General features: G+C 33.9%; 6 protein-coding genes across 7 annotated transcripts in view; 3 read left to right on the top strand and 3 right to left on the bottom strand.

Annotated features, from left to right (window-relative positions):
* Positions 1-1294: 1294 nt before the first annotated feature.
* Positions 1295-5288, bottom strand: LOC108976837 (Hermansky-Pudlak syndrome 5 protein homolog). Its single transcript, XM_018946202.1, has 6 exons — positions 5068-5288; positions 4633-4992; positions 4418-4564; positions 3878-4354; positions 3608-3815; positions 1295-3509 (listed from the first exon to the last, which is right to left on the bottom strand). The coding sequence occupies exons 1-6, from the start codon at positions 5149-5151 to the stop codon at positions 2263-2265; spliced, it is 2523 nt and encodes an 840-aa protein (XP_018801747.1). The 5' UTR covers positions 5152-5288; the 3' UTR covers positions 1295-2262.
* A 350-nt stretch (positions 5289-5638) lies between these two features.
* On the top strand, positions 5639-6746 carry LOC108976870 (mediator of RNA polymerase II transcription subunit 4). The gene is made up of 3 exons (XM_018946250.1): positions 5639-5869; positions 5926-6106; positions 6165-6746. The coding sequence occupies exons 1-3, from the start codon at positions 5802-5804 to the stop codon at positions 6675-6677; spliced, it is 762 nt and encodes a 253-aa protein (XP_018801795.1). The 5' UTR covers positions 5639-5801; the 3' UTR covers positions 6678-6746.
* On the bottom strand, positions 6731-11693 carry LOC108976869 (Bloom syndrome protein homolog). Its single transcript, XM_018946249.1, has 6 exons — positions 10710-11693; positions 9277-10581; positions 8396-9218; positions 8116-8312; positions 7918-8008; positions 6731-7860 (listed from the first exon to the last, which is right to left on the bottom strand). Exons 1-6 carry the CDS (start codon positions 11613-11615, stop codon positions 6833-6835), a joined length of 4350 nt encoding a protein of 1449 aa, XP_018801794.1. The 5' UTR covers positions 11616-11693; the 3' UTR covers positions 6731-6832.
* Positions 11694-12151: 458 nt separating this feature from the next.
* On the top strand, positions 12152-14015 carry LOC108976857 (WD repeat-containing protein 55 homolog). The gene is made up of 2 exons (XM_018946234.1): positions 12152-12349; positions 12405-14015. The coding sequence occupies exons 1-2, from the start codon at positions 12342-12344 to the stop codon at positions 13897-13899; spliced, it is 1503 nt and encodes a 500-aa protein (XP_018801779.1). The 5' UTR covers positions 12152-12341; the 3' UTR covers positions 13900-14015.
* A 302-nt stretch (positions 14016-14317) lies between these two features.
* Positions 14318-21734, bottom strand: LOC108976855 (TBC1 domain family member 10A). Its single transcript, XM_018946232.1, has 4 exons — positions 21309-21734; positions 18475-18690; positions 18037-18401; positions 14318-17346 (listed from the first exon to the last, which is right to left on the bottom strand). Exons 2-4 carry the CDS (start codon positions 18679-18681, stop codon positions 16788-16790), a joined length of 1131 nt encoding a protein of 376 aa, XP_018801777.1. The 5' UTR covers positions 18682-18690; positions 21309-21734; the 3' UTR covers positions 14318-16787.
* Positions 21735-22072: 338 nt separating this feature from the next.
* The window catches only part of LOC108976848 (zinc finger protein 182-like), a 3698-nt gene continuing 1690 nt past the window's right edge, over positions 22073-24080 (top strand). The window contains exons 1-4 of one of the 2 annotated variants that reach the window (XM_018946215.1): positions 22073-22118; positions 22174-22307; positions 22372-23484; positions 23551-23959. In XM_018946215.1, coding sequence (XP_018801760.1) covers positions 22179-22307; positions 22372-23484; positions 23551-23959 — 1651 coding nt within the window. In that variant the 5' untranslated portion in view covers positions 22073-22118; positions 22174-22178. The remainder of the gene's footprint in view (positions 22119-22173; positions 22308-22371; positions 23485-23550; positions 23960-24080) is intronic. The other variant, XM_018946216.1, reaches the window with a different exon arrangement.

The raw sequence follows: 24080 nt of genomic DNA, 5'->3' as shown, positions 1-24080 counted from the left end.
GACTGGCGCGCTGTTGTTAACTCGGCTATAATCGCGTAAGCGGTGTCTACGCCAATCAAGAAGAAGAAGAAGGAACTGTGCCTGGTGAGTATAAAGGTGATTGTCGCGCGTTGATGTGATTCGATTTAAAAAGTCATGAGATRATCTGACGGGATGCTAGCTACCAGCAGGCTTTATATAAGTGACTCTCGCACTTTGATGTAATGTAATCAAAAATCATAAGCTGGCCTCATGAGAGCTGGTTGCAAGCTGGGTTGCCAACCTAGGTCACCCTGCCTAGTCAGTGATTAGGAGACTTTTGCTTCTCGCAGTAATTTGTTTTGAGAGGTAAAAGGTGACTACACGGGAAGCTGGCTCTGTATTAGTCAAAATCATACGAAAAAAGCCATGTTTTTATGWCATTTTTCCTGACGACACAGTTAAAATTTATTTATCCAACCAATCTTACATTGAAGTATGACATTCRAAAARTGTCTTATCAATTTTTTACAAAGAAATATTAAAAAATATGGCAATGACAGCAATTGTCCGGACAGGTCTCGAAAAAAAGTTGAATTGCGGTGCCCCTCATAACTCTTTGCTGGATCATCCGAAATCAAAAAATGAAAGTTCATTCGTTAGATAATAGTTTTCCCCAGGTAACGCTGTAAGGGTTTTTTTTTGAAATTCCAATTTTTGAATTGCTTCGAAGACTTTGAAGTGAAAAACACAATTTTTTTGGGAAAAAATCGACGAATTTGTTATTGTGAAATCAAAAGTATGAACAAAAAAACTCTCCAGCGTTACCTCATAAMATATGTACAGAAATAGTGTTTRAAATTTCAAAAGGATCGGTGCAGTAGTTTTGAAGTTATGAGGGCCACCGGCTTTGAAATTGTGAGTTGTGGGAAAAACGCTTTAAAGTTTTAAACACAAAAAAATCCAGTGTAAAACGTTTATTTATTTATACTCATTTACTCATAACTTCGACAATTTTGCTTTAATTGACTCGAAATTTTAACACAAAATTCTCCAGATATTATGCATTCAGTTTGAAAAAAATATTTTATACCGCCTTAAAATAAAGTAAGTGGAAGTAGGGGTGTATATTGAATGAAATTATAGACCTCGAAACCTTGAAACAATAAGAACGCAAATGATCTGTTCCTATCACAAAAATATTGATTTAAAAGATTTTTTGCCACTAAAACTACAACCACCGGAATTGCCCGATTTAAGTCCGGCCACAAGCATTTTCAACGAATTCCCAAAGCGTTATTTGCTGCTATAACAAACACATTAGGCTAAACGGTCATTTAGTGCAAATGCAATAGCTTCGTCAATTGATTTATTTATTTGAATATAAGCAAATAAAACAGAGTTTAAATACAATAATGTTTGTATTAAAGCATTTTAGAAGGCAAAGTATAATAAAAGACTAAATATTCATTCGTGTGCACCAAGTACACCGTGCACAAATAATATAATATTCCAGCTACAATCGTATACATGCTCATACCTACAAAATCCGATTGTTTTACTGGTTTATGATAAGCGCTATAGTTTTATATGTGGTTGTACATACAATGGAATTTATGATACAAATTTATAATCCGTACATTGGAATGTGATGTAATATTATGCGCTTACATTAATTGTTTTTTTTTAACATTTTGCTGTTAATAACATTTATACATTAAATACAATTCATATTTGAATTGCTAGAACACATAAAATGTATAGTTCAATTGTTTTTATATATACTATTTAGATTTTTCATCAATATAATAATACTTTAAGTAACGCTGCAATATGAGATTTTCAACATTGCTGCAACGGTATATGTGTACGTGTATATAGGCGGCAAAAGCCAATAGCCGGGAATTTTCTATCGTAGCAATATCATTGCTTCATAACATTTAAATTCGTCATACTGTTCAAACATGTGTATACTTTTGTGTATATATAAATATTTTTCTGTGATTATATAATATTTGTAACTGTTTGCTTACTTTCATGTCAGATTTTTAACTCGTTATATACTATTATATATTTTTTAATATAATTAGTAAATATACATATGGCAGAAAGATTTTGACGCATATTTGAGTTTGATTAAACAACGGGCGAATATGCATTAAAAATTTTTAAGTCAAAATACTCAAGTTGCAACACAATTTACATTTTCAGTCACACCCAAACACGCACGTAATCTTTGTCTTATTGGTACCTGTAGGCAGGTCTGTGCTATTTTTTACTTTTCACATCCACATGCCGACAAGCTTAGCCTTTCAACATACAGCGTGTGTAGAATTCGCGATCTATAGCATCATTCGCTATATAATTCGACCATTTGAAAATCAGTGCGAAAATTTCCTGTGCATGCAAATATTCCAGCGCGATGCTTAGAAAGCAATTCCAAGTGTAGAAAAAATGCTGGTTGACATTATCGACCGTTGTTACGCATTCACAATTAACACAACACAAGCGCCCTTGTTGCAAGTCAACGAATTGTTCAAAGCAACGCGCCCATGCGACTAAACTTAGGCCCTTGCCGATTTCCAATAGTAATTCGGGTTGCCGGTAGCTTAAAATGATCGGCACGACTTTATCCACRTTATTTTCAGCCATATAGAATTTCGCTAATACATCCAGCAGTGCTGGCACTTGCATTAGCACATCAAAGCATTTCACCTGCTCATTACGCGACCAATAGTAACGTAACAATACCGCGCCCAATTCATGAAAGACACAAGTGTTGTCAAAACGCAATGGAAAGGCACAATTATCGCAACGCACTATATCCGCCGATGTATTGAGCAGYACAAAACCCTCCGCTATAAAGTCGCGCGTGTAATCGTCCATTTCCCAAATAAGCTCTGTATTCAGGTAATTAAAGTACATCTCATAGCAGTTTTTACGTGCCTGTTCAGCGCTATCGCCATGCTCTTGCATTACCTTCTCCAATTTGCGCAGCAAGTCGATTAATTCGCGCGCAGTGTATTCGTCGAATAATGAGCGATAACGTTCTACGAAATTTATGTTGCTTATTTTTGCACTTTTACATATTAAATATAAATTATATATGGTTTTCTCCTCGGCMCTTATATTATGTCCATTATTTGTAATATTTTGTTTAGCTTCTGTGACTTGTGATTTTTTTGTTCGACACACAATCTCTTCATCTTTTTCATAGATCGCTTTAATATCATTAAATGGTATTGAACGTTCATTAGATGGTATCAGTTCTCGTACCAATTTCTTTTGCTCCTCAGCGAATATATTAAATTTATATTTGATAATATTTTTACCAAATTTTCCGGTCACTGTCAAGAGCGCGTCTTTGAAATGTTTTTCACTACCTTTAGTGGAGCGAATATTTTCGCAAAAAGCATTTTCTAGTACGTAAACCTCTTTAGCCGGTGGCGTATGATTGTTATTGGCCACAAACTGTATACCGCTGGCACCAACGCTTGCACTACGGTCTGTGGTGGCGGAACTGCTACCGGTGCTGTTATTATCCCCAACGGCTAAAATGCAACCAAAAACACGTATATTAAACATTAAAAAAATWATATACTATATATATATATTATATATAATAAAAAAATACGAACAATTTACTCACCTTCACACTGCATAATAGCATCAAATATAACCGATAAATCATTTAATAACTCAAATTCTTGACGATTAATTAAGAATCGTTTGATTTGATTGAGTATATTCAAATCATAATCTTCCCGTGCTTTATCTGCAAAATATTTTACATGTTTCCGCATTAGACATGCACATTCCAACAGTTTTTCCTGACGCACCAAAGCGCAAGCATGCGCCTGCAATAAAAAAGGTAACATTTAAAAACATTTCATAACAGCATTATTTTAAAACGTATTACCTTTAATGGACTCAACTGAACACTGTATAACGAGCCAGTTTGTGTAAAAATTACAATCTCCTTTCCAATTACACGACAATCCACTATACGCTCAAATTGGTTGCACCACAAAACGACCGTCGATGTGCGCATATCAAATACATACAAACCGAACTCGGTAAAAGTGAGTAAAAAATCTTTATTGAGCATTTGAATTCTAGCAAATTGTAAATTTTGCGACTGATATTCGAGCATTTCATCGTTTTCTTCGTATTTAGAAATCGTTTCTTCTTCAGTGCCATTGAACTTGTGTATTTTCACCGGTGGTATAGCTAGCGCGGTTTTAAATTGATGCGTTTGCAAAACTTCGCCTTCGAAATCTACCTCCCAAATTCGTGAACCTGGCCGAGAACAGTAAATGCGTGATGGTTGGGTAGTTTCATTGGTGGAAATTGCAAAGCAAGCGCCAAATGCACCATCTCTCGGACGATTTCCAATCTTAAGGAAATAATTGAATTACTTCATTATTTATAATATGATGACAAAATGGCATGCATTTACCTGTTTATATTCCTCATACTCAGTATTACATAAAATACATTTGTTGCAGTTGGAAACAAGTAGTAGTGACTCAAAATCATCAATTTGCACTATTGGCGATTCCAGAAATAAAATAGGGTGCACACCCATATTGAGTAAAGTCTTCCCCTGTTAATTATATGCTTATAAAATTATACAAAATTTTTAAATTTATAAACAAATATACTCTGACTTACAATAAATGAGGAAAGTAGCACTAAGTTTACTTGTCCACGTGTATCACCATAGTAAAACTGCTTCTCATCCTGCGTCCAATGTATACATGTTACTTGTAATGTTTGATCGCTACTGAGATTCGTGAAGATCACTTGTGGAGTTGTATGCGTAGAAATGTTTATAGCGTACACACAGATCATTGACCGTTGTGTAGAGAATGCGACATATTTTTCATTAGCTGATATAGCTAAATGCGTCACTGGTCCATGTTTATTCGGTATCAATTGTAAAAATTTACCAGAGCAACGATTAAAGAGGTACAATGACCCAGAAGTAGCTCCAAAAATTACATAATTTGTAGAAATGTCGAAGCAAGTGTACTAAATAGCAAAGAAAATGTAAATTATATTATAATTTAGTGTATATTGCTTTTTAAACAACAGAATGACCCTCACCTTGATACGATTGCTGTGTTTAAGCGGCTCATGTAAAGTTTGCGAAAAATCAATAAAGTTAGTAAGACAATATAATTCCGTCATTGTTGCTCATGCCAGAGAAGACTACGATTCGAAGTGATTTATTAAATGCAAATGATTGTAATAATTTTACGATTTTAATTCAAATATAAAAAACAATATTCATCCGAAATTAACTTGTCTACCTTCACCAGTRGGAAAGAAATTATTACAACAATTGYGAAAGGTGAAAGAAARTGCCAGATGATTCTAAAGTAATGATAAAAAAATAAAGGGTGCTTCTTTATATATTGAAATATGTCGGGCAACACAATGACCACAACATGTAAAAACATTTGAAAATTTTACCTGATATCTGAAACGATTTTTTAGTACAAAGAGAAATTAGCTATATATTTACATTATATAACATTTAATCGTTTTTTAAATTAAATAATGTAACTTTGGAAAAGTATGGCAGCCCAAAATTTATTTCATCTTTATTCACTTTTATCACCATGTATTGTGTTTTGCTTAGACCTTCTTAACATCTTTCTACAKTTGCATCTATTGCTGTTCATTAGTATTGTAATTCTCACACAATTTGTATAATTCTGTATTTTCCGCGCAATTTTATAATTTTTTTTGAACTACTACAAAAAATTTATTCTTTAAAGTCTTTGCAAAAAGAGTTAGATATATAAAAAATCACACGGCTTTTCATAGAAATAAACATGTCGTTCCATTTGAGCACTAAGGAGCGTCTATTACTTTTGTTAGATGATATTGAATTAGTGGCTAAGTAAGTTACAATATAAAAAATATAATTCGTTAAGTTTGYCATTTTCTACCTACTAGAGAGCTGATTGAAAATACTGTTGCGCCAAAACATCAAAAGATTTCTACTGCTGACCATACCGCCCTTGTGGATTTACTGGTGTCCAAAGATGAAGAATTCCGAAAAATGCTGGAACTCGCCGACGAACAGGCTAAAATTGAACAGAAAATGGACGAATTACGCGCTAAAGTTGARGTGCAAGTAAGTTCTAATCGCTATTATCATTTGATATTTTTTATTAAGCTAGCCCTTACTGCAGGACCGTGAAATACAAAAACTACAAAAATCATTGAAGGAAGCAGAACTCATACTTTCCACAGCAATCTTTCAAGCACGCCAAAAGCTAGCCAGTATTAATCAAGCGAGAAAGCGACCGGTATCTTCAGAAGAACTTATTAAATATGCACATCGCATTAGTGCAGCAAATGCAGTGAGTGCACCGCTTACTTGGTGCATTGGCGATGTGCGACGCCCCTATCCTACGGATATCGAAATGCGCAATGGTTTCCTGGGTAAATCAGATTTAAATATAAATGGTGGTGGTGTGGCACACCAAAATAATGTACCCGATGCACAACGCAGCATGACGGAAGTGCCRAATTCTTTTCAAAATCAATTCAACTGGAATAATCTGGGTGAATTACACATGTCTATGGGATCTACCGGTAATTCAGTTGCTTTAGAGACACGTGCACATAAAGAGGCWTCTCAAGATGATGTCGAAGTTATGTCGACGGATAGCTCTAGTTCGAGTTCCAGCGATTCACAATAAACGAATTATGAAAATACCTATCTTATAATTTAATAATAAATAGCTACCGCGACTTTTATATAAAACAAATTTAACTTTTTATTGATACAAAAAATACAAACGATACTAAAACATATCCTATAAACTAAGTTTTTTGTACATAAGACAATCCTTTGCTATTTGGATTTAGGCAGTGGCATTAACTCGAATGCACTACTAGAGCTCGATTTTTTACACAACCAAGCAGTATTGCCATTTTTACTGGCGCCACCTCGACCTCTAATACTAGTACTGGCGACAGCTTTYCGACGCGCCACTTTTGGCRTTGTACTACTTCCTCCTCCCCCTTTCGCGATTCCGCGTTTCGCGGGGCTTTTACCGCTCGTTGGCCAACCTGTTGTTTTTTTCGCACGTTTTGCGCCGCCACCACGCCAAGCACGTTTACGTTTACCTCCACGTCCACTGCTGTTCATACTGCCTTGAGAAGCTGCTGCTGCTGCCCAACCGGTCTCGTCATCCTCATCGAAATCATCAGAAACTAAGGTTGGCGGCCGTGTATCCGCTTTCGTTGTTTTGTTCTTGTTGGCTATTTGCAATTGTTGCTGCTGATGCGCATCTTCCAAATCCATCAAAAGGCACAGCTTTTCGGCAGCATAATTGCGTGTAATTTCCAACATTTTACCACCRTATTTTTCAAAATTCGCTTTTGTTACGTGAGGTATGCTCAACATATCCTTCTCAGACTCTGGTAATTCTTCTGACATCGCTTTTAATGCTTGCATATTCATTATACTAGCCATAGTAACACTWCGCGCCGCTGCAATCGTCCGACATAAATCTAAAAGGTCGGAATAGCAACGTTCATAAATTGAACGTAGTTGTGTTGCCTCAGCTGCGCTGTCTTTTGTAACCTCCTTACTAACTCCAGGCAGTGGGCGTTTTGCACTCTCTTTGCGTGAAATAGCAAAATTGACTGGTTTAGTMTCTTGCATTAGCACCTGCACTTTGGGGCCCAAATAAATATATGCTTGCGGTATATCATTGGAAAATATTAAATCTTCACGCAGGTATCCCTCCAAAACCATTTTTCGCAACAACCGCTGTATATCCGATTTGTCCCAATCTTTGAATATAGCATGATGCGCCGTTTTGTCATGACCACATTCTACAATGCGTTTAATTAGGGAACCCTTCAGTACATCAGCTGAAAAAAAAAAAAACAAAATAATGACAAAATTATCTGAAACAAATTCAAACTTACCTATATGTAGTAGCGTGAATCGCGAGCGGCCACTACATATTTCTTTTACAGCACGTGCTACTTTGCGGGATTGCTCCAAAACATTTATTTCCTGTAATTTAATATTTAAATTATTGTTAAAATTTTTAAAGACATTTTTTCGTAAAATTATTCCAATCTGGTAATAACTAATGAATGATCGTCGTTTGCTATATTTACCTGATAAGTATTTTTCTTTAGGCAATTATCACAAGCCGTCTCTCGTCGTTCGAGACATTGTTCGCTGGTAAAATGTTCGCCRAAGTAATCGAGTTGTTGTGCCCGTCGACAATCTGTAACATTTTCACAATAGCCCACAATGCGATTCAAATTATCTAAATGTATTTTCTTCACATCAAAAGCCACGGTATTATCCACTAAAATACATTAATTTTAAATTGTAGAAAGTAAGAAATGTAGCAAATTTAATTTATATGCACTAACACTTCTAAGCACTTACAATCTAAGAGCTTTTTCATTCTCATCATATCCGAGTAATTGTAGTAGAGCACACAATGCGCTATATCACCATCACGACCCGCTCGTCCAGCCTCTTGATAATAACCTTCAATTGATTTTGGCAGTGAAAAATGCAGCACAAAACGAACATCTGGCTTATCGATACCCATGCCAAATGCTATCGTCGCACATATGACGCGAACCTTACCGGTCAGCCAATCCTTTTGACGTGTCTCGCGCATAGRATCTGTTAAACCAGCATGATATGCGAGCGATTTAATGCCAGATGCATGCAATTTGTTCGCCACATCTTCGCATTCTTTACGCGACAGGCAATAAACTATGCCACACCAGCTGGAAGGACGTGCACTTATAAATGATTTAATATCATCCAAAGTGCTAGCGCCGCGTTTAGGTAATACGGAATACTTTAAATTGCTTCGATTAAAACTAGATAGGAACCACTTTGTGTGTGTTAAGTTTAATTGGCGTAATATATCAATGCGTACACGTGGAGTAGCTGTAGCGGTTAATGCCATTGTTGGCACTTTGGGAAAACGTTTACGCAGTATGCCGAGGCGCTTGTAGTCTGGCCGAAAATCGTGACCCCACTGTGAAACACAATGAGCCTCATCAATAACAAAGCGACTAATGTAATTTTTTGCATATAAATCATCAAGCAAGTCTTGAAATTGTGGTGAGCTTGAAATTTTTTCGGGTGTAACGTAAAGAATTTTAATACGTGGCGGGCTTGTTTTCAGATCACAGTAAATGGCACGCACTTCTTGCAGTGTCTGCGTACCAGATAAATTTTTCGCATATATCTGTTATAAGCAAGCATTAGTTATAGAAAAATTCTGAAACAATAAGAGWAATACTCACATCTAATGATTCCAACTTATTAACCTGATCCAAAATTAAGGATTTCAATGGACTAATAACCAATGTAACGCCTTCGCTTAGTAAGGCGGGTAACTGATAGCAAAGAGACTTTCCACCACCCGTGGGCATTAAAACAAAACAGTCATGCCCTAATAATGCGGCGTTGATCACCTGCAATTGGTTGGGTCGAAAGCTCTTCAGACCAAAATTGTTGCTCAACGCTTCTTTGACGGCTTGCGAATGCGCATATTTAGTGCCATCGAACTCACCGGTAATACCATCATTATGTGTATCTGCATGAAAATTACCATCGATTTTTTGCGCCGGTTTCACGGGTGATAGATTGGAGGTTATCGCAATTGATGTATTAAGCTTCCGCATACTTGCAGCACTTGTTGATGGCATGTCATCACATTCATCCTCACTAAGCGTAATATTCGTTATCGGCACAACCGAACTTTTATTGGGGATAGACGATTTTGATACTGGCGAATCGAGCAATATAGCTTGTGAAGCAGCTATTTCAAATTTTTCAGGATCGTAAACTTGCCATCCATCATCGTCAGTTTGTGTTGACCATTGYTGCAAGTCTTCTGGCGATATTTCTGCCGACGGAAGGGCTACCGCTTTAGCATTTGTAAATTSTTTCGGCGTAGCTTTGTCTTCAAAATCTTTATACGAGTAATTGTTGTAATTTGATTTGCAACCACGTAGTAAATTATCATGATCCTTTATATCTGCTAGTAAAGCCTCCAGTTCATCTTCATCTGSTTTCGAATTTTGTGAAATAGATTTTTCTGTTGCTTCGTCATCTAAAGCGGCAGCTTGTGTCAAATAAATTTTTTGCAAATCTTCTTCGTCAGTATCATCGATGGTCAATATAGCWTCATTTTTATGACAATCAGGTGTTTTGGAAACATTCGATGAGGATGGTGTAATCGATACATTACTGTAAATGCTTTGAGGTGTGTTTGTTGGAGACTTTTCCAAATTTTGCCATTTGCATTCTTCACGCATCTGCATTTCTTCCTCCTCTAATGCATCGTAATCCAAATCCAAAGCAGGTGATTGCAGAGTTCGTATTTGCTTTTGTCGTTTTTCTAATTCTGTTTGGACAAGTTTTGAACGAGCTTTCAATTTATTACGCATTGTTTTTAACCGCAAATAAATGMATTTGTCAAAGCCATCGATACCATCGAAATAGTTTACAGGCACCTGATCCATAATTTGAGCAAATTTTTCCAATAAGTCATAATAAGAAGATTTGTAGAAAGTACTACYTGCTTTAAGCTCCAAATCTGTGGCCTTAAGATAAAAAAACTGTTATTAAAACAAGTATTATATGCAAAAAAAATAAAGTGTTGTAACGGCAAAAACATTTCCCATATATCTGACTTTTAGAAAAACCACAAAAATATCATATCTTTACTTACGTTTTTTGTACATATTTTAAACGTCGAATCTTGTTCGATCGTATTCAATTGATCGGATAGCGCTGTATCAATAATAATTTTTGGTTTTCTTGCAACAGTTTCATTCTCTTTACTTTTTTGAATGGCATCACAATTTTCATACTCACGATATAAAGGAATTTTTTTAGTATCGGAAGGTGAAATGATTTTTTTTGGAGTTGATTCCTTACTCGAATTGTTGGATCTAACTTCATACATAGATCCGATATCCTTAAACTCTGAGAAAACATCATCGAAGCCATTCGACATTCCGTCACCAAGTTTCTTTTGGCCATTTATTGCATTACTTTGTCTATCATTGCATTCCTTCGATCCATTTTTATAATCCTTTTCTTGATATATGTTTTTGTGTTCATCTATTTTATCGGAATATTTTTCATTTTTCTGCGAATAAATGCTGTAACCATTAGATATTGGTTTTATTATACTGTTCTCGGTGTTTTTTGGRTTCTTTTTATTTTCCAAAGGAGCAAGTGGTGATTGACTGCAGTCATCAAATATATAACGATGTACAATTGCCCTCGTTACACCAGCATTGTTGCTCTTGGCACAATTCGTACGACTSTCGTCGTCGTTCTCGTCTTCACTTGAGGAATCTACAAATATTGGGTTTAACATTTTTGTTGTTTGCTGTTTCCGGACTGGTGCATAAGCAAGACTTTTACAATTTTTATTATTTTTATCAACATTTTTAACCTCTCTAAATGATTGTAATGAACCTTCAGCAATTATATTCTTCTGTTCAGTCGATTTCTGCCCGGTATCACTATTTATGGAAGCTGAACGTGTCGTGTTTCCGTCTAAGAACGAACTCAACGATAATTGTTTTTTGAWCACCGAAGACTTGTTTGATTTTGTCTGACTCATATTAATTTAAATGTTATCTAAATTAAATAAATAATAGGATATACATAAACAATACTTTTTTGAGCTTAGAGCGGGAGTTTCTTCATTTATGGGTTTTTTGTTTTCCCTGTTGACATTTGCATTTTGCTCTGCCAGATTATTGTAYTTCAATGTTTTTCTATCTACCCGAATATATTTAAATATTTAAAAAAGTTGTATGTTAAACTTTGCACATATTAATGTTTTAAAAATTATTTGCTTTATTCATGTAATAACTATTACCAAATAATTTTCGTCTACGGGTCCGGTTATATTCCTAATATAATGTTCATCGTTGATATAATGCATTTTTTTTTTCAACTAAATATGTACAGATTATGCGTTAAACAAAAATAAATAATATAATTTAATACTTAATTGAATAATATGAGAGAATTAACATTAAATATCATGAAGTTAAATTTGCTATAAAAGGAGCAGTGGCAAAGTGAATACAGTGCAAAATGCATAAAATTCCATATTATCAAATACAACCATGTTTTACTTCCTTACCGACGCCTCATGTGAAGAAAATTATTTATWTTGTGATTCTTTCTTGTCAATAACTTGTTTAAGAATTATTTCATAGTATTTTTCTGCTTTCATGTTGAACGTTATTAACTAAATACTTGTATCAATATTGTTTTGCKCATATCAAACTGATCCGTTTTAACCTAATAATTTCATAGGGAGCAATCACAYAGCAAAATGCGAATGTAAGTAAAACTTATCTTAAGTAGAGAATAACCTGATCAATTGGTATGTTTATAGGCGCGAAATTTTTAAAACACCTGGTGAAAACTCCGAACCCGATGAATTGGATGAATTAGCGGATGTAGAAGATGTTGAAGATGCCGCGGTGTATGAGGTACATTTGGAGGAACCTTTCGAATCAGAAGACTCTGAAGTCGAGTATGGAATCGCAAATGGTAGTGGCAACATAGCGAACGGACAACAATCGGATGCAGAAGACTCAGACTWCGACCCAAATGTTGATGAAGACGAAGACAGTTCAGATTTTCATCCAGACGACTCGGATGATTCGATGTCAGATACTGGTAATCAAGAAGYTATAAGAAAATCCAAACCAAATTCAGGCGATGATACCGGTCCAGGTTCAAGTGGTGTTGGTAGAAATAATGCCGGTGCAGATGGAGTTAGTAGCGCATTAGAACTTAATGAAGATGAAGAAGATGATGAAACGGTCCGAGCCATAATTGCGGCCATTAAAAAACCTCGTACCGCACCACCAGAAATCAAATTAGATGATTTTATTACCGATATTTGTTTTCATCCGGAACGTGACATTATAGCACTTGCAACGATTACAGGAGATGTATGTCTATATGCCTATGCAAATGAAGAAAATACACTGCTACGAAATATTGAAATACACGCAAAATCGTGTAGAGACGTTGAATTCACAGAAGATGGCCGTGATTTACTAACATGTTCCAAAGACAAATCCATTATGATAACCGACATGGAGACAGAGAAGCTAAAGAAATTCTATGAAAGTGCACATGATGAAGCTATAAATAAATTGCACATCATTGATGAGAACCTCTTCAGTACTGGTGACGATGGGGGTACAGTTAAACTTTGGGACATACGAACTAAAGACTCTATATTTTCGTTAAAAGAAGTTGAAGATTTTATATCACATATGCTCACAAACGAATCAAAGAAATTRTTATTAGTTACAAGTGGTGATGGCTATCTTACAACAATTAACATASGATCACGTAAGCTGTTTGTACAATCTGAACCGTATGAAGAGGAACTTCATTGTATGGGTACATTTCGTGGCAATTCGAAACTAGTCGTGGGTACATCGAAGGGTCGTCTTTATACATTTAATTGGGGTCAATTTGGCTATCATTGTGATATGTATCCAGGCATTAATACGCCAATCAGCGAAATGATACCTATTACGGATCGTATTGCTTGTGTTGCGGGTGAAGAGGGTATAATACGTGCTTGCCATATAGCACCATTTCGTAATCTGGGTGTTGTAGGACAACATAATATGCCAATTGAAAATTTGGACGTTTGTAATTCTGGTGAATTGATTGCCTCATCGTCACATAATAATGATGTACGTTTTTGGAATGTAAAATATTTTGAAGATTTTGGTGACATTAAATATAATGAAAAGCATAACACATTTAAGGATAAGCGCCATAATTTACCATCTTCGAAATTTACAAATGCTGGTGACTTTTTTGCTGATTTGGCAAAATCTCCTAGCGATGACAACGAATAGAAATGGTACGTTGAAAATATAAAAATAAAATATGAATTAATGTATAAGAAATTTGCTGTATGTATTGTAAATTTTTGTAAGAAAATTGTGTTTAATTATAGAATAATTAAAACGAATTGCMCTTCGATTTATTTTGGGGCGAGATGTATGATGGTTTATTAAATTTTTGTTCGAATAACTTTTTCTAGCGACTAATGTATATACACATGTATGCAAAACTAAACTGAATACGAAAAAAAAAAAAAAAAAAAAAAAACAAAAAAAAAAAAAAAAGGATCCACAACAACAACCTATATCCAAACAAATACTACCATAGACCTCACTGCGTGTATCTAAATCATTTATGCATTGCGCTATCATCGTGTTGTGTGTGCATATGAATTTTATAATATTATCATTTTAAAGAAACCGCAATATATTTGTGTTTTCAAAATATTACACATTTTATTAAACTGCATATTTATACATGTTTCATTCTCAATTCACAGTTACAAGCATTCTTTTACTCATCACTTAGTATGTTCTAAAAATTGTAAATTCCGAAAGTACATACACAGTTGGGTGTTATATGTGTATGTGTGCATATATTTTCTTTGTAAATGTGTTATTTTTACGAGRATATGATAATGAGAATGTATGATTTCTGTTAGTGCTTGTGTAGTTTTTGCTAACTTTTTTTTTTCAAAAATGTGTTTTCTGCTAAGGGATTCAAAATGGAATAAGCGTGACATTTCTGCCCTTTTCAACTAGGTTAAAATAGTTAATGAAAACAAGCCAAAACACTTGTTAAAAAATAATAATAATACTTACAATAAATATGTATATTTAACAGTGTTTTGTATTTATAATTTAATTTTTATTTAGAGGGTTTCTTGAAAATTTGGAAGAATCAGACATAAATAAATGGTGTATGTATTTGTGTTCGTTAATAAATAAAGCTTTTTATAAGTTCGTTTAATAAATGTGTGATTATGAACGAATAGATATGTAAACTTGTATATAATGTTGCAATTACTTATATACAAATTTAATATATATAAATACTATTAGTTTTACATTTTTATTAAAAACCAACCATTTTTTCCTACCTCTTCTCTGCTAATGTTATATTTTTTGAGGATAAGTTGTCGTTTCCTTCCTATAAATTGCCTTTTTCTTGCTTAAAGAATTATATATTATATTAAATTTTCGTTGTTTATGTAAGCAGCTTTATTTTTTATTTAAAAAACATTGAGATTGTGCTTCAATGTGTATTAAGACCAAGGTTTAGTATTAAAGAAATTGTTGGATATGAATTGAAAAACTGTTATATTTTTAAACTAATTTGCATATTTAATTGTAAAAATAAAACTTGTTTCTTACAAAACCGAATTAAATCGAGAAGAAAACACAAATTATTTTATGGCTGTCTTAATCACAAGCATAAATTATAACATAAGCAGCAAAAAAATGCTTAGCTGCACAACGATTGGTAAAATAGTAGTAGTAGTTTTAATAATATAAATATTTAATACTTAGTTTATAAATAATTTGTATTCCTTTGGAAGGTAAGCAGATAAATTGCACGAATTTAGTTTCTAATATATAAATATATATTATATGTATATGTCTATGCGTATATTCATACATATAAGAGCTATATAGCTGCATATAGTTATGATTATACATATCGTTTAAATTATAATTTTATTAATAATAATTTTTACTTCATAGCTATGATTTACACAGCTGATAATTAAAATACGAAAATTTGTAACGCAAAATCTTACAGTAAGAAATACGAAGACATAAACTTTTTGGAATGACCAAAGCTGAATCTTTCACCTCACTATACACTTTATTTGCACTGAATTGAGAMAAATACAGTTAAACATTAGTAAGCACAGTATGCAATTATATATATTTTCCATACAAATTGCGAGTATACAAAATGAAAACTATTAAAAAAAAAGTCGTAGTACGGCTAAATCAAACACATGTTCGAATGTATGAGCAATGTTAAATATTCATTGCGCGTGCGCATAATGCTAGCGCCTGTGCATTGTGATGTCTGTCCTTCTTCTTTGTCTGATATGTAATATTTATATTCAAATAATTTCAAGTAACGTGTCATTTAGCTCCCACTTGTGCTTTCTATGAAAATGGAAACAGAAGCGATACTTTTTTAACGTCGCAAACTTATCGCATTTATTGGAAGCTTCGGAAAATGGCAATGTCGCAAAAGAGCTGTTCATTCTTATATGCAATTTATTTTGCTACAAAGTTGCAACTGCTCGAGACAATTTTCAGTGGTACTCAACGACTGTTTACTCTTTTATCGCATTAAACAACTGCCACTTTGTCGCTATTACATAAATGCCACATGAAATTAAATTGGTGCCCTAAATATATTTTGTGCAATTTTAATTCGATATTCGATATTTCAAAATAATAAAAGATCAAGGCATCATGATAGCTGCATATGGAATTGTTAGTTTAATATTGTGTCTGTTAAATTGTGTGTATGTACTTTCAAGACTTGCCTGTAACTCGCAATTCTTTTCTCTATACTGTGCGTTCAATTTRAAACTTTCGGTTAGTCGTTTCATTATCTTAATATTATGTTCACTATTCAATTTATATTTCTGTTCACTGCTTATCTACTAAAATATTATCAATAAAAAACAACTTTGAGTGTGAATGCTTAGCACCCTTAAAAAATTGCTACCAAAAGGGACAAAATATTCCCACAACCAAGTAAAGGACGGAAAACTTTTACAACTACATACATGCACATAGCTTGGTGCAAAGTCAGAACTCCTCACTTAACTCGGCTGTGGGTTTAATGCTTTATTCTATGATTTACACAGTTTTCCACTTTTGCCGGTTTTAAGCACTTTGTGCTAACATTACAGCCTATAGCCATTACTACCGCCCGCACCACTACTACTGCTACTCACAGCACTGCCGTGTGATGTGGATGCCGTCGTCGCTGCAGCTGCCTCTTGCATAGCTTTCTGTTTGGCTCGTCGATTTTTTTGTCGCGTATGCTCGATTTGAAAATCCTCGACACGTAAATTTAGCCTTTGTATATTATTGATAATAAAATCCTCTTCGAGCACATGCTCAGGTGGTGAGCGTAGCACCTCTAATGTTTCACAAAGTCCATTACATTGTTTGCGAACTTTGTGTTGATTTAGTGAAGCACCAATTATCACTAGTGCTACTTTGAAGATGACACGTATGCCTTCGGCGAGAAAGCAATCCCAAACTCGCAACAGTGTTTCCCATGGTAATGTTCTTGTCATAGCGCACAGAAACCAATCGGTCATATAGAGTAAGGGTTCGACTTTGTGCTTTTGCAGGTGACGGTATGCGGGTGGACAAGTTTTTTTGAGRAGCCCCTCCAGTATGCCAGCATCGTTTTGCAGCACCTCAAGACCAGTAATGAAGTAGTCTTCTAAGTAACTACAAAGAAATAGGAAAGCAATATTATTAAATTTGTATGTATAAAGGGATTATGAGACAAATATAAGCAACATTTAAAGTAAATTAACTTAARTTGCATATTTGTGTTGTTGTAACTGTACCACTAAAGCATCTAGCAGCCATAAGTTCCCTTTTTTCATMGAGCCGAGGACATCAACAAAAAAAATTCTTTTGCACAGAAACAACAATAYAACAGCCATAAAAACTGTATCAGTAAGGATAATTTTATATTTGACAAGATATCATGAAATTTGGTACACATTATTTTCTATTGTTTTAGAACTACAGTTCTACACTATTTGAACAAATTTTAATATCAGACCGTTATACATAGCTTATACTGCCATGCAACCTGACCGATCAAACTCAAATCATTGTATGGAAATCATTTTTTAATTTACGAGATATTTCACAAAATTTTGCATAAAATATTGCCCAATTGCTACAATCTCTGAATAAATTTTTCAGACCGGACCACTATATCATATATCTGTCATACAAACTTTCCGATCAAAATCAAGTTTTTGTTTGAAAAGGGTGCAACCGAAGTTGACGTTTTGTCTTGTTTCCTCTTCATAAACATGTGCCAGAAAAAAATGCGAAAAGTTGATTATTTTTTTTGATGTTAATATGATTGATTTTTTAATAATGATTTAAAATGCTACTTACACATCACAAACRCTAACAAACACCCAAAACGCATCTTCTGCCGGTAGGTGCATAAGCAGGAAGGCAGCAATGGGCGCTTGCGCCTGACAAAAGCCCACTTTCGGATTGTATATTGAATACGCTTTTAGTACATTAAATAATTCRATTTGTCCAACTTTATCCTCATCCAAAAACATTTCATGAAATGGAAATTGCCGATGTTTGTCTTTTTTTATCTCTTCGATTACATGTGGATTACCGGGCTGTTCAAGTAGTTCTTTGTAGACTGTAGGATTTTTCTTTTTTAATAAATAAGCACCAGAAAGATAGAACCAAGCTCGTGGGCGAACCGATTTTGGTATACCTTTGCGACAACGATCACGAATCTATAAATTAATAAAAATGGGAACATTATATCTATTTCTATAAATTAGGAAATTATGTAAACAAAATACATGCCTTTTTGTAATTTTTGGACATATACAATGACCAATTATCAATCATATACAACCACTTCTTTTCTCTCGCGATGATTTGTGCTTTCGAGAGTGGTTCTTTAGGTTTTTCTGTGCGCTGAAAGCCRCCGTAAAAACCGTTGCGATCCGGGCAACTGGAAACGGTGGAACATAGTGATATTGTGTCAACGGAGCGTGGTGATGTCGCCATTATTATAAACTATAATACAACAACAATTTTAAAACTTCGTTATGTACAAATTTAGATGAAAAATTTAAATTAATAAATAAATTTAAGTATTAAAAACATATACGGTCAAATTCTTAGTAGTGCTAGGCATTCTTTTAATACATGTAATCATACTTTTTTATTACATATTTTTTTGTAATTCACTTTAAAAGAATCAGATGTCGACATGAAAACATGCAACGACTTGTTTCACTTAACTTGTTKTTTTTGTTACATTTGCGATACTTTTTATTTTCAAAGTATTTTCGGCCTGTCAAAATCTTAGTTTCACGCACTACTAGAAGTGTTTAAAAAAAAAAATTTCATACAAAAATATAAAAAAAACTTAATCGAAGTCCAAAATATTTTTGATAGTCACTCACATTGGTACGTAAGAAATGAATGTCAATCAATGTCCCCTGACATCAACCCCAGCGAAAATTTTTGGACTAATGTCAAGGAGTCAGTAGCTCGATGTAAGCCGGCATCGACCACGCAACTTTGGGAGATTGTGAAAAAMGTATGGGAGTCTATTTCCAAAAACTTGTTGACTCATGACGCTSTGTTGCAATATTAAAAAATTAAGATCACACAACTGAATGCTAATTACATAAAGAGGCAATATCCAATTTGAAAAGAAAATTCTTTTAAATATTTTACTACCTTTTTGTGGAAATTTTGGGTGCAATTTGTTACAMTACTAAGTTTTTGACCGCTGAAATTCCTCATAAATTTTTTTAATATATTTATAATTCAGTGACACTAGTTAAACAATGATTTTTTGTTATTTGTTTTACTAATTGTTGGGGCTCTTATGGTATAAAATATTTTTTGTTTTACAAAGGTGATATCGCATACTTTTTAACACTCCCTCTTTTACGTTTGCACGCTACTAAGAAATTGACCGCAGCTGTATATATTTTCTAGTTTTATTAATTTTAGAAAACGTGCATCATACACGCAAATAATACATATTTAGAAATAAATCRATTCAAGTCATTAAAAATTTTGAATCAATTATAAATGTGCAAATGTATTTGCTATATTATATATTTGTATTCTATGCACAAATGTATGTATGTATGTGCGGGCACGTAAAATTTTAAATTGATGCTGAGCATCTGTAGTACTACCTCCCACTGTTAAMTGTGTGTTTCGGATGCAGCGCCAGAATCCATAAACTGCGCCGCAACATATTACAAAGGGCGTAGAATACTATGTTGTAATTTTTAAAGTGATATAAGCCAATGTTTAATATAATATGCAAATATTTAAGTTTTTATTCTCAATATTATTCCAAAAGCCTTGTTTAAAGATAATGGTTAATATGCAATTGTGAAATTTAAAAATTTATAAAATATGAGGCAATTGGACATATTAGCGTTTTTTATAGTCAAATTTGTTGTATAACTAATATAGRCACTTATCAAGCTTTGTGGTAGCGTTGCAACACCTCACCCGCAATGATATCTAAATATATACAAACAATACATACATATTTATATGTATAGGCACACAAATGCATAAACATACTTATGTGTAATAGTTTATGCCTCCTTTAAATATAATTGCCAATTTGAAGACTTAAAAGGAAGCTTGTTGCTTCAATTGCGTTTACTAAACAGACGTCTTGAATATTAATGTCTTTACTATTGGGTTGATTTCAACGTAATTTTAATAGAGCCGAAAGTTGAGGGGAACAATAATATAAAACTTCAAATATTGCAAATATGTACGTACATAAGTATAAAATTATGTATGTATGTATGTATGTCCTGATGTTAGAAACCAGATTTAATTTTACTTTCGTAAGTTAGTTCCTATAATGCTTCTCCAAATATGCAATAAACAGACAGATTTCGTCTCAGCTCATCATGCTGATCATTTATAGATATACTTTATCCGCTCCTACGACAGTAGAGTCTACGTAAYCGGAACCTGGCACCTTCGACGTTTCTTTCTGGTTGTTACAAACTTCGTTGCAAGTTTAATATACCCTGTCGTGGTATAAAATGCTAAAAAAAAGTGGTATAAAGTGCAAAAATTGCAATTTTCGAAAACAAGTCCAGGACGCCAAATCTATAATTTTTTAGGCATAATACTTATACCATAATATACCAATAATATCAGTACACTAAAAACAAAAATACATATGAAAATATTAAAGAAAATAAGTTATCGTGGTAGGTGCACGAACACAATARATGTGTTATCAACATGAGACCCACCTGAACGCATGTATGAACTTTATTACGCAAAGCATAAAAATGAGTAACAGTTTGTTTTGTAGATAAATTTATCACACGATAAGTCCACCTTTTACATACCTATACGACACACACAAAAAATAGTGATCATTCCACATAAACCCACTTATAATCGGGAATATTTATACGTAGGCAYTTGCAAATGAGAAACTAGTAATATCAACTAACATCTACAAATCAAAACGCTAAAATAATTCAATATGACGTTACCATTAGCGTAGTGAGCGAGTTTATTTACATTAGGCGATACCCTTTCCAAAAGCGCCACTAGCGCCCCATAAACAACTTAAAAAACAATACAAAGAAATACGTGCACACATTACCATATAATCACCCACATACCTGTGTTGTAACACTACCGTCTGGAGCGCTGCTTACTTTTTTCGTTCCAGAATCTTGTATTCTTTTCGATGCAATTAATTTAGGATATTTAAATTTATACTATTATTTATATGTAGGGAATTTATGACAATATTTCCGGGCGCCACTTTCTCATTTTGCTTATTGGAATTTCTGTTCTGTCCTGTTCTTCACTTAATAGAAAGACGAAGTTAAAAACCAATTGGAAAATAAAAGCGTAGGTTCACTTTTACAAAGGTATGCACGAAACTTGTTTTCTTTTTGGAATTTTGTTCTCACATTCCCTTCTTTTCATTCTAAATGGACACGTTGCACAACACCACTTTTTATGCTCTTTTTATTGCAAAATTTATAATTTATATCTGTTTAATATATATTAAATGAAGGAATTTGTACAAACTTAAATATATACACTCCTTCCGATTTTCTTTAATTTTACTTTGTGGCAATGAAAAAGTTGACAATTGCTTATACGCAGGGTTGCTCCATTTTTGTATACCATATATTATTTGCAGCTGGCAGCGAACAGCGAGATTATGATCGTGAACGTAGATTTGTTTGCTATTTTCTCGTAATGTACGGTATTTGAATAATATATAAATATATCAAAAATGCTTTAAAATTTATTTATTTTCACCTCATTGAAACAATCTCATATACTATTTTAATATGTTATCCTAAAAATATCAATATTAAAATCATATGGCAATATTATGTATAAAAATGTCAGATTTCTATTTGACATTTTTCATTACATTTAACTTAGACGCTTTGTGGTATATTGTTTTTCTGGTATAAACTCCGCCACGAAATCTCTTAAAGTCTMTTAATTTGTTTATTTTACTAGTTGAAATGGCGATGGATCTGGAGAAAATCTGTCGAACTTGTTTAGGTCTTGGTGGTCCATTACTTTCTATATATGATGGTGGTGGGGGCAGTGGATGTATCGCTGATATGCTACGAGATTTTACTAAAACTAAGGTATGACTGGTCAAATGATATTATTTGCTAATTTGCTATAAAATTCTTATTATCCCCTGTATAGCCACGACGAGAAGATAGACTGCCCGAAAAGGTTTGTTTATCTTGTATTAGCGAGATTAATCGTTGCTACTCATTTAAGTTGAAATGTGAGAACTCGTGCAGAACACTGAGGCAACTGGTACCTGATGCGCCTCCAGAAGAATCGCAAGAAGAGCTATCAAAAGTAAAGGTAGTACAAGTTAATAAATGTGTGCAAACTAATGCTGATGTGCCGAAACAATTTACTACTGTTCATACACAAACAAAAGAAAACGTGGTTTCGCAGACTAACCGGTATGTGCAAACGATACCAATATGTAATATAACACATAACAAATCAACGTCCCCGATAAGTGTGAAACCAAATAATACCTTAAGATTTGATAAAATAAAATTGGAAAAAACTTTAGGAGTTGAATTTGGCGAAGAAATTGAAATTGTCGAAAGTAGTAAACTTCAGCGCCGAAATAATGTGCAACACACTTTAGCACTCAAGCGCCGTCGAATAGATGAATGCTACGAAGAGGTTGGAGAAGATGGAGAAGAAATTATTATGGAATTGCATACCGATGATCCGGATATTGTTGATAATTCAGAAGGAATTACATTATATTCGACACTGAATGCCGCCGTACAGGATACAGAAGAAGTTAACGATGATACAACGACGTATTATCAGCTAACTCATTCACAATCAGAAAATGAAAGTGAAATCGGAAACGTTGTTGCAAATAATGAGAATATCATTAGCGAAACGAGTCAATTGCGAGATTGTGATGAAGAATTTGATGAAGACGGTGTTTATGCACGATTTATATATACCGCAGAAGAAAATGAAACATTTAATACTGGCGATGGCAATACTCAATCCGAGGATTACAATTTCACAATTTTTAAAAATGATACTGGCGAAGCGGAAGTCTTAGCAAAGTCCACAGTGACAACGCGATCATCATCAAAAGCGACTGAAGTAAAAAATATTCGTTTGCTTAAAGACGAGCTAAAGTGTTGTTATTGTCCGATGACATTTGTTAGTTCTAAGCGCTTAGCACGACATGAATTAAAGCGACATGCGAGTGAACAAACACGCAAAGAAAATGAATCGATTTCTGAACAGGAACCATCTAAGTCAAAGGTAAGGAAAAATTATTGCGTTATTTATTATAATTGCAAATATTTTTGTTTTCTTCTGCGTCATTAGGTCATCTTAGAAAATTCGGAAATGAAGAATGAAGATAAAAATTTAAATATAGCCGAAACGGCACTTATAAAATCCTCAATCTCAAGTACGTTGCAACCGATTGTACAGAAGACACAACCGGCTAAATTGATTCACTTCTGTGAGACTTGTGGAGCCGGTTTTGCGCTAAGAAGATCGCTAGTTCATCACAAAAAGCAAAATCTTTGCAATAAAACAACCTTTGATTGCGACAAGTGCCGACGTGTTTTCATTTCGGAAGAGACATTGAAGGAACACCTACTAACACATTTGCAAGATCATGAATGCACCGAATGTGGCAAGCAGTTTGGCACAAATGATGAACTTGGTCAACATATGGTAGATGAGCATAAACGTAATTTACGCAATCAATGCCCCATTTGCAAAAAAGGTTAGTGTGAGAGAATCATTTTTTATATATATTATTATATTTTCTTATTTATTTATATTTATACTCTCGCAACAAAGTTGCTAAAGAGAGGATTATAGTTTTGTTAACATAACGGTTGTTT

The sequence above is a fragment of the Bactrocera latifrons genome, unplaced genomic scaffold, assembly GCF_001853355.1.
Source record: "Bactrocera latifrons isolate USDA-ARS-PBARC rearing strain unplaced genomic scaffold, ASM185335v1 scaffold_80, whole genome shotgun sequence".
NCBI lineage: Eukaryota > Metazoa > Arthropoda > Insecta > Diptera > Tephritidae > Bactrocera > Bactrocera latifrons.
The sequence above is the reverse complement of the archived record's forward strand: the minus strand, read 5'-3'. Positions and strand labels throughout refer to the sequence as shown.